The sequence below is a fragment of the Triticum urartu genome, chromosome 6 (genome assembly GCF_003073215.2).
Source record: "Triticum urartu cultivar G1812 chromosome 6, Tu2.1, whole genome shotgun sequence".
Classification (NCBI taxonomy): Eukaryota; Viridiplantae; Streptophyta; class Magnoliopsida; order Poales; family Poaceae; genus Triticum; species Triticum urartu.
Genome location: NC_053027.1, coordinates 17,569,998 through 17,580,137, shown reverse-complemented (window position 1 = coordinate 17,580,137; position 10,140 = coordinate 17,569,998). Strand labels below are relative to the sequence as shown.

At 44.8% G+C, this 10,140-nt stretch overlaps 1 protein-coding gene across 1 annotated transcript; it reads right to left on the bottom strand.

The window, feature by feature from the left end:
• Nucleotides 1-3,920: 3,920 nt before the first annotated feature.
• On the bottom strand, nt 3,921-8,340 carry LOC125517506. Its single transcript, XM_048682715.1, has 6 exons — nt 8,216-8,340; nt 7,460-7,656; nt 7,229-7,342; nt 6,980-7,068; nt 5,476-6,526; nt 3,921-5,379 (listed from the first exon to the last, which is right to left on the bottom strand). The coding sequence occupies exons 2-5, from the start codon at nt 7,581-7,583 to the stop codon at nt 6,284-6,286; spliced, it is 570 nt and encodes a 189-aa protein (XP_048538672.1). The 5' UTR covers nt 7,584-7,656; nt 8,216-8,340; the 3' UTR covers nt 3,921-5,379; nt 5,476-6,283.
• Nucleotides 8,341-10,140: the final 1,800 nt, after the last annotated feature.

Here is a 10,140-nt window from a genome sequence, read left to right as displayed (position 1 = left end):
ACAAGCAATATTACTTTACCTTCTGGAAGGTGATGTCTATGATAGTATATAGCTAATATAGACAATTTACTTCTATAAAACAAGAAAAAGAATTGTATTGCTATTAAAACACAACACCAAATAAGAAAAGGTATAATCATGATCAATTAATGTTGTCTCTATCATCCAATTTTGATTGCTTATAATAATTTTTAGTATTAATACGTACAATATATGCTAGTACAACAAAGATTCTTTTATAAAACAAGAAAAATAATTGTATCGCTATTAAAACACAACACCAAATAAGAAAAGATATAACCATGAACAATTTTGATTGCTTATAACAATTTTTAGTATTAATACGTACAATATATGCTAGTACAACAACTATTTTTAGTTATAATATACTAAATAAATATGTTGTAGAACACTTTATTTTAGACCCCAAAAAATATGACATTAATACATGAATAAGATTTCATATGTTCATGTTGCAAGTACATAAATATTTCACTAAATACTTGACTTAGGCATCTTTACTATGTACTACCCCGTTCCAAAATAGATGACCCAACTTTGTATTAACTTTATACTAAAGTTAATACAAATTAAGTCATCTATTTTGGAACGGAAGGAGTATATAATATTGTTTCTTGTCATAGTATATAGGTGCAGTGTAAATTTATCTTGTATGATAATATTTATACACCTCAATGTAGTAAAATGGTCACTACCGTAGAACAAGCAAGCAATGGCATGCACACATGGCTCAATTGTGTCGCGCGTGGCAGTGGAGGGCGCCCACCACTGCTAACATGTTACCAGTGGTAGGCAATTAGTAGTGGCTGGCGACCTATCGCACCCGCCACTGGTAAGTAAGGTACAAGTGGTAGACAGATCCGTCCACCTACCACAGTCTGTTGTCTTTACCGGTGGTGTGTCTGTTTTGATGCCCGTCATGTTGGGAACGTAGCATGCAATTTAAAAAAAATCCTACGATCACGCAAGATCTATCTAGGAGATGCATAACAACGAAAGGGGAAGAGTGTGTCCACATACCCTCGTAGACCAAAAGCGGAAGCGTTAGGTTAACGCGGTTGATGTAGTCGAACGTCTTCACGATCCAACCGATCCAAGTACTGAACATATGGCACCTCCGTGTTCAGCACACATTCAGCTCGATGACGTCCCTCGAGCTCTTGATCCAGGGTCAAGGGAGAGTTCCGACAGCACGACGGTGTGGTGACGGTGATGGTGATGTGATCCGCGCAGGGCTTCACCTAATCACTACGACGCTATGACCAGAGGAGTAAACTTTGGAGGGGGGCACCGCACACGGCTAAGAGATTTCTGTGCCTTTGGGGTGCCCACCGTCCCTGTATATAAAGGGGGGAGGAGGAGGCCGGCGGCCAGGAGGGGCGCGCCAAGGGGGGAGTCCTACTTGGACTCCTAGTCCAAATAGGATTCGCCCTCCTTTTCCTTTCTCCATCGGAGGGAATAGGAAGGAAAGGGAGAGGGAAAGGGAAGGGGGGCATCGCCCCCTCCTCCTTGTCCTATTCAGACTCCCTAGGAGGGGGGCGCGCGGCCACCCCCCGCGGGTTTCCCTCTCTCCCTTAGGCCCATGTTGGTCCAACACTTCCCCCCGGGGGGGGGGGGGCTTGGGTTCCCGTAACCCCTCGGTACTCCGGATAAATACCTGAATCACTCGGAACCATTCCGATGTCCGAATATAACCTTCCAATATATGAATATTTACCTCTCGACCATTTCGAGAATCCTCGTCATGTCCGTGATCTCATCCGGGACTCCCAACAAATTTCGGTCACCAAAACACATACCTCATAATACAAATCGTCATCGAACGTTAAGCGTGCGGACCCTACGGGTTCGAGAACTATGTAGACATGACCGGGACACATCTCCTGTCAATAACCAATAGCGGAACCTGGATGCTCATATTGGTTCCTACATATTCTACGAAGATCTTTATCGGTCGAACCGCATAACAACATACGTTATTCCCTTTGTCATCGGTATGTTACTTGCCCGAGATTCGATCGTTGGTATCATCATACCTAGTTCAATCTCGTTACCAGCAAGTCTCTTTACTCGTTCCGTAATGCATCATCCGGCAACTAACTCATTAGTTACATTGCTTGCAAGGCTTATAGTGATGTGCATTACCGAGAGGGCCCAGAGATACTTCTCCGATACTCGGAGTGACAAATCCTAATCTCGATCTATGCCAACTCAACAAATACCTTCGGAGACACATGTAGAGCATCTTTATATATAATCACCCAGTTACGTTGTGACGTTTGATAGCACATAAGGCGTTCCTCCGGTATTCGGGAGTTGCATAATCTCATAGTCAGAGGAATATGTATAAGTCATGAAGAAAGCAATAGCAATAAAACTAAACGATCATAATGCTAAGCTAACGGATGGGTCTTGTCCATCACATCATTCTCCAATGATGCGATCCCGTTCATCAAATGACAACACATGTCAATGGTTAGAAAATTTAACCATCTTTGATTAACGAGCTAGTCAAGTAGAGGCATACTAGGGACACTCTGTTTGTCTATGTATTCACACATGTACTAAGTTTCCGGTTAATACAATTCTAGCATGAATAATAAACATTTATCATGATATAAGGAAATATAAATAACAACTTTATTATTGCCTCTAGGGCATATTTCTTTCACGCCACTGGTAACCTTCTAGGCCTAAGAAAAAATGCTATTGTGGCAGCGCACGACATTGTTTTTGCACATTCTATTATATCGATAGTTGCATATGCATTGCATTACATTCAAAGAAGTGTTCATATAAGGATTGAAAGTGCATAGATGCATCACACTACATTGATGGTATTCATCGCTACATCATAGATTACCAACGCGAGGACCAACCAACGTGCCTCCTCCTCCGAAACCGGAGATCTGCCCTACCAAATAGTCCAACTAACCACTTCATGATAACAACAACACCACAATGATTTTTTTTGTGGAGGGCGTTGCATAGTTCTTGCAGGAGACTACGGTTGGAGGAGTCGTGGTGGTGGGGAAGGCATGGATCCAAGCACACGGGACTGCCACTTGGGCGCGGCACGCTTACGAATGGGCATGGCTGTCGGCCCGTTAGGCGCTTGATTCCTTTAAACTGCAAAAAACTGCGGGCGTGCGTTATTCGATCCCGCGACCTCTCGTCCAGTGTTAGCATCGATAGCTAACTGGTCGACCTACCTTACATGATTTGTAACATCCTTTTTCTTCTTTCCTGTTCCATATTTTTATATTTTTATTTCTCTTTAAAAAATGCTTGGACTTTTTTTTATCAGAATCAGATGGGTTTTTAAAGAATCCAGTGAACCTTTACTCAATATTGATGGACTTTTTTGAATCCGTGAACATTTTTTGAAATCAATGACTGTTTTGAAATTCGTGAATTTTTTATCAATAGCGAAAAACTATTTTCAAAATCAGTTGATTTTTTCTTAAATTCTTCAACTTATTTTTTTTATCAAAATCGATGGACTTTTTCAAATCCGTAATTTTTTCTCAAAATCCGGGTAACTTTTTTACCAAAATCGATGAACTTCTTTTCAAAATTGATGATTTTTTTATTTTTGTTAACATTTCATTGAAAATCCGTGAAAATTTATTCAAAATAGACGAACTTTCTTAAAATTCGTGAATTCTTGTTCAAATTGTCGTTTCCTTTTTTAGATCATTCGTAGTCGGACTGAAACATGGGTCGGATAAATTGGTTTTGGGATAGAGCACAGCAAAGTTATGGTGGTGCAATGTGGTTGTAGCGCCAATCCGTAGTATTGCAGTTTTTTCTTGCCTTTCGTTTTTTGAGCGTCTGGACGCGAGCTGCTGGGCCGACCCACTACCGCGCATAGTGCCAGTTAGCCTAAGCGGCGCTGAGGGCGCAAAAGAGTAGCACTGAGTTACCCTAAAAAAAAGTTACCACAGACCTAAAAAAAAAGAGGAGCACTCAGTATGAGGGACGCTGACATCCGAGCTGTACCTGGATTGTTCCGACTCGGCTTTGGGCTCTATCGCGGTGCGGCGCCCATAAATCACAACTCCACGCTGCTTTCCTTCCTTCCCTGCAACTCGTTTCCCTGCTGCGTCCGCTCGTCTCCATGGCGGAAGGCGGCCAACAAGCCTATCCCGCCGGCGGTGGCGATGGCGGACGGTGGCTAGCGGCGGCCCCTCCAAACCTCCGCGCCAAAGTGGTCCAGAAGATGTACGTATGCTCATGCTTTTCATCCATGTCATCTCCCTCCCAATCGCTCTTCTTCTCCAAGATATTAGTCGACGACCTGGTTTTCTGCTGTGATCTCTTCACTAATCAAATCCATCTAACTATTTTCCTCCCTGTCTGGCCTGTTGGTTCACTTCAGAACAAATAATTTGTGCCAGTTCCAAGTCCAAGGGAATCAGCTGGACCAGCTCCACGCCGTCGCTTCCCGGTACGAGGCCAAGGTGTTCGACGACTCCGACAACGTGCAGGATTACCTCAGGACAATCAGCATCAAGATGATGACTCTTCAGAGCAAATGGCAGCCGGTTGCGCAGGCTGCTGCTCCAGACCATCAGGCTCACATGGGAGGCCAAATGCAGCCTCGCAATGCAGTTCCGGCCGCCGCTGCAGTGCCGCCGCCGCAAGCGTCGCCATCAACGTCCGGTCTCCCTGTAAGGCCACCTCAGGCGCAAAACATGCAGATCACTCGTAAACCATCACAGCAACCCACAATGGCACCTGTTGCCCAGCCCCGCCCTTGTCATCCGACCGCGGCAGCTCAGATGCAGACTCAGCCCCTGTCCATGCACAACTCCAGTGGCATGTGTACACGGCAGCCTGTTGCGCAGGCTGCACTCAACTATCAGGCACACAATGCAGTTCTAGCTAATTCTTCCGCCGCTGCAGTGTCACGGACAACATCAACAAATTGGCTTCCTCATACAAATCAAGTGCAAAACCTGGGGATCAACCCAATGGCACCCACTGTCCAGCTCCACCCTTGTCATCCAACGGCGGTAACTCAGATTCAGACCCAATCCATGGCCAGGCATAACTCGAGCGGCATGCGTGCACAGCAACCGCAGAGGAAGTCGGCAAGGATGGATCAGCAAGATTTGAGGGTCTACCAATGTCAAAGTTACCAAGCTCACGGAGGACAGCAGTCCAATGTCGGCCCTTTGCAGATCAGGCCTTCTGGAGAACGTAACAACCAACAATTTGGGCACCATCCACTCGAAGTGGACTGGAGGGAAGACATGTTCCAGAGGATCACATCCCTCAAGCACGCTCACTTCTCGGAACTCGTGGAATTTCAGCGAGCATTACGAGCACGCGCCTCTCAGCTCGAGTCATTACCTAAAGAGGAAGCAGACAAATATCAGAAAGTGGTAGATGCCATGGCAAGGATTGGTGATGCGTTGAGCTTCCTACAACTCCAGAAAAGCAACATACCTGAGGCCATGAGGGATCAGTTTGACATGCGCCAGACATTCGTATATGGTATCGTGCGTTGGTGCAGGGAAATTAAATTACGTAATGCAGGGAAGAACACTGGACGTCAGTTGCAGTTGCAGAACTGCCGCGACCCGTTTTCGCAGAAACATCAAGAGCAACCTGCAGCAGAGACATCATTTTCGCAGTCTTCAGAAAACGTTCCAGCTAGAAGTCCACTGATACAGCAGCAAGAGAATAGCCACCACTTGGCAGGTGAAGAAACAGTGGACCACGAGGTGTGCCGTGAAGCTGAAGCACCGGTAGCCACCAATCTTACCGGCAGCAGTACGCCACCATTGACCGATGGAACTGGAACATGTAGCCAGGAAAAAGAGGAAGAGCATCATCCAGCATATGAAGCAATTCCACAGCTGACACAGAACGCTAATCATGTTGAACCTCCACCGGCTCAGCAGCAAACCAATAGGCCTTTGTCGCCGGCAGCGCTTCGCAGCCTAGCCCAAGATATGGGAGTGAACTTGAAGCGGGCCTTCCGCCGCACAATGTCTGGCAGCTGCGCGTGGTTTGATGAATCCAGCGGGGAAAGCTGCAACAAGAGGCGAAAAATGCACTCTCTGCGCAACGAGATCACAGCTGCATACAGCATGCTAGTGGAGACCGAGATCAGAATCACCGACGGCGACACAGGAGGAGCGGACGGGGCGGTGGTGATCGAGCTCTGCTACGTCCCAGTGTCGCTTACACCAGACCTCAGGGCGGTTATCGACCCCTCTGAGATGACGACAAAGCTGCTCGTCCCCGCGGATTACCCACGAAGCTCTCCGGTGCTTCTCGGAGACGACGGCGAACACAGGAAGGGGATTGCAGCTGGCGTGCTGGACGTGGAGTTCCGACGCGCCCTCAGCCAACTCCCGGAGCCCAGGTCAATCAAGGGGATAGCCCAGGCGTGGGACACCTGCGTGCGGAGAGCCGTGGTGCAGTTTGCACATGGCCTCGGTGGAGGGACGTTCAGCACGAGGCACGGCCAGTGGGAGAGCTGCATCGGAGCCTGAAAGTGGAAGCAGCATGTGATGTACTCTGATACTAGGTGCTACAAGAACATAAGAAAATAAGCTCATCTAATCGGTTCAGAAGTACTCCCTCCGTTCCAAATTACTCGTCGTAGAAATAGATGTATCTAGAACTAAAATACATCTAGATACATCCATATCTGCGACAAATAATTCGTAACGGAGGGAGTAGAACACAAGAGAATAAGCTCATGTATTCGGTTCAATCGGCATATGTAAAATGCTTTATTACCAGGTGCATCTTACAACAATCATCTTGCCATCCATGTTCATGCAAGGTTTAAATGTAATTGTATGCATTGATTTCTAATTTCTATAGCCTTTTGGTTTTATAATGTTATCTGTAGAAAGCAATGCAGTTCCTAAATAATTGAAGATGTAAAGGATCCAAATTAATGTTTCTTGAGTGATAAAAGGATAGGGGTGGTCACCACTCTGCGCATCAGACGTTTAAAGCACCAAAAAGCATCCGCTTCATGTTCCAAAATGATTGATATTGGTGAACAAAGATCACTCATTCCTGCTCATGCATGAAAGGATTTAATAAGCATATATACAACATAGCATTTAGGAAACTGTCATGGTTAAGAATTTCCCTTTTTACTAATAATTGATCCAGATGTGTAAAAATACTTGATCTGCACACACAGAAAAAGATCTGTGTTGCTTAAACAACTCACCCTGACAGTAACCGATGCCAGTGTCCACCCATGCGTACACTGTAAGAATGTCCCGTGCCAAGTTCTCCTGGCTCTCGTAATAAGTTAGTGTACGGTCAGTTTGATTTTCGAGACCTACAATTGAGCAGTGGAAGAATCAGAAAATTTTAGAACTTGAAGAAAATATACGCCAACTGTTATTTCTTTTACATGCGACGGATGCTCTAAAACAGAGGCAATACTGCTGCTTACCAATTTGGTGCAGAAGAAGTTTCCATTGAATAACTTCTTTTGGGAGCGGTCCATTATTGGTTTGTTGTTCTCCATTTGAGTTAGGATCCTCAATAGGCTGGCCATCTTCAGTTATGACAGGCATAGTAATTACCCTTCCACTACCAACTGTCGTGCCCACTTCTCGGCACTTTGTTTTCAGTTTCTCATATCCTAACCTATGAAAATATTCAAATCAGTATAATCCTCATGCCATTCATATGTTATCGTTATAACTTTCTGAAAAGCATAGTGAACTTCCTGAAACAGAAAATAGCATTGCTACTGCAGCATAACATGTGATAGAACAACATTAATCCAGTTTTTCAACGAACTGAAACTTGTAGATACGATGGCTTGAATGTGCATCCCTTTTTTTAGACTGCTTCCACTCTGCTTGAGAAGTCTCTAAACTACTTGTGATCTATTTGAGAAATTTCAAGTCTCAGTTACTCATAAGTATTATCATCCTATATGCTTAAAGTAGCCACTGTCGCAAAAATAAGGACCAAAAAAGGAAATGTGAGTGGTGAGTGCGCTGCTAGCTACTCCCTCCGTTCCAAATTACTCGTCGTGGTTTTAGTTCAAAGTTGAACTAAAACCACGACGAGTAATTTGGAACGGAGGGAGTAGATTGTAAAAATCATGTATCGCAACGAAGAGTGAAATTGTAGTGAGATTAAAATGGACTTAGATGATAAGATGAAAGTAAGATGCAAATGAAGATAAAAAAAACACCTTCTCTGCTGTCGCAACTGGTTTCTCTGTTTGGTAGTGCTTTTAGGGTCATAACACCCCAACAAAAACTCCCATACTTCTCCTTTGATGTTTGGGTGGACACCCTGTTGGCATAACCAAAACAAAGACAACCTCCTGGTTCAGTTAAACCGGGGAGTCACAACATGTGCATAGATGCGGTATATAGGCCCCAAGGGATAGTAACAAATGCCAAGAAATGCATTGTTGTTGAGAAGAAACATTGCAAGGTTGACAGGATAGAGAACAGTGTGAAGGGATGCACAAGGGATTAAAACAGTGTTACTGATGAGAATACATGGTTCAGAGTCTTCCCACTGAATGTTGTATCAGCTGAAGAAGCAAACTGATTCAGCCAAAATACCGAAATATGCTCTGTTCCTACAACTTATATTTCTCATGAATAATTATTGGCTGTATGCAGCAGTGTGCAGACCCTTTCTAATTTTTTTTTATATATAAGCTGTCAACTAGTCCTGAATGCAAGTTTGACTGCAGGTGTTGCTACACATGACATGATAGGACCGGGAGAAACGCGTTGAGATGTTTGCTCAACTACTGACCAACCTGTGGTTAACTGTGGAGGAGCAGCACAACCTCCAGCATCTGGAGAAGATCATTTCAAATCAAGGAGTTTCTGAACACAAGCTATTCTTACTATTTTAATGGCAACACCAATTACTGGTAGCAAGGGCTCAGGTTTCTATCTCAACCACCCAGGGGACGAGTACGCGCCCGTCGTGGCTGTCCTGGACGACCCAGGAGCGGGAGGGGCGGGCAGGAAGGGAGGAAGAAGTCGCGGGCCCGGGCTGCCGGCGCGGACGGTTGAGCGGCTCGGCGAGGTGGAAGCCGAGGAGGGGCGGTCGTGTAGCTTGCCGAAGCGTCGGAGGAAGGAGGGTTCGGCGGCGACGTGGCAGAAGGAAACGCAGGAGGTGGAGGCGGAGGCGAGGTCGGCTTGGTCAGGGAGGAGGAACATTTCCGCCATGAGATTGTCGGGGATCGGCAGCGAGGCCATCTCCCAGAATCCATGCCGTCGCAGCCGCAAACAAGGACGGTGGTCGAGGATGGCCGGTTCCGGGTGAGGGTCCGCGCGGGTCTGCTGGCTCAAGTCCACCGCTCCGGCACCGCCGGCCATCCCGCCTCCGGTGGTGAGAAACCCTAGTTCGGTTTCGAAATGTGAGCAGGGGATTTTGGGGAACGAGGAGAGGGTAATTGGCGCTAGGATGTAAACGAATCAGATCGCATCGGATAATGCTTTTACCATATACTCCCTCCGTCTCTAAATATTTGTTTTTTTGAGATTTTAAATGGATTACCATATACGGATGTATATAGACATATTTTAGAGTATAGATCCATTCATTTTGATCTGTATGTAGTCACTTGTTGAAATCTCTAAAAAAACAAATATTTAGAAATGGAGGGAGTACCACATTTTTTTGTCAGATTCGGAGCGGATCAGATAATGATCGAATATGGATTCGAATACGGATTATATCAAACTACGGATTCGAAGCGGAAGCAGAGCGGATTCGGACCGAAAATGGATAAAAAGATCTATGTACATCTTTTCCATAATATCTATCAAGATCTATGCAAAGAAGAACAATATATAAGTAACCAATCAATTTTTATTGATCAATGAAATTAATAATTTACACGCTGCACCAAGCAAGACATTAGCCATCATAGGTTCATAGTGTTCTCTGGTTCATAACAGAATATGTTATATACTACTCTTCCATTTTTAAATATTTGTCTTTTTAGAAATTTCAAATGGTCATTACATACGGATGTATATAGACATATTTTAGAGTGTAGATTCACCCATTTTATTTTGTATGTAGTCACCATTTAAAATCTCTAGAAAAACAAATATTTAGGAACAAAGGAAGTATTAGGTAAGT

Excerpts from the sequence above, each read along its gene's own strand:
- LOC125517506 (XM_048682715.1), bottom strand. The coding sequence starts at position 7,583 with ATGCCTGTCATAACTGAAGATGGCCAGCCTATTGAGGATCCTAACTCA. Across the intron at positions 7,343-7,459 it reads ACTTCTTCTGCACCAAATTG|GTCTCGAAAATCAAACTGAC; the intron begins GTAAGCAGCAGT and ends GCTCAATTGTAG. Across the intron at positions 7,069-7,228 it reads TGGCATCGGTTACTGTCAGG|GAATGAGTGATCTTTGTTCA; the intron begins GTGAGTTGTTTA and ends ATGCATGAGCAG.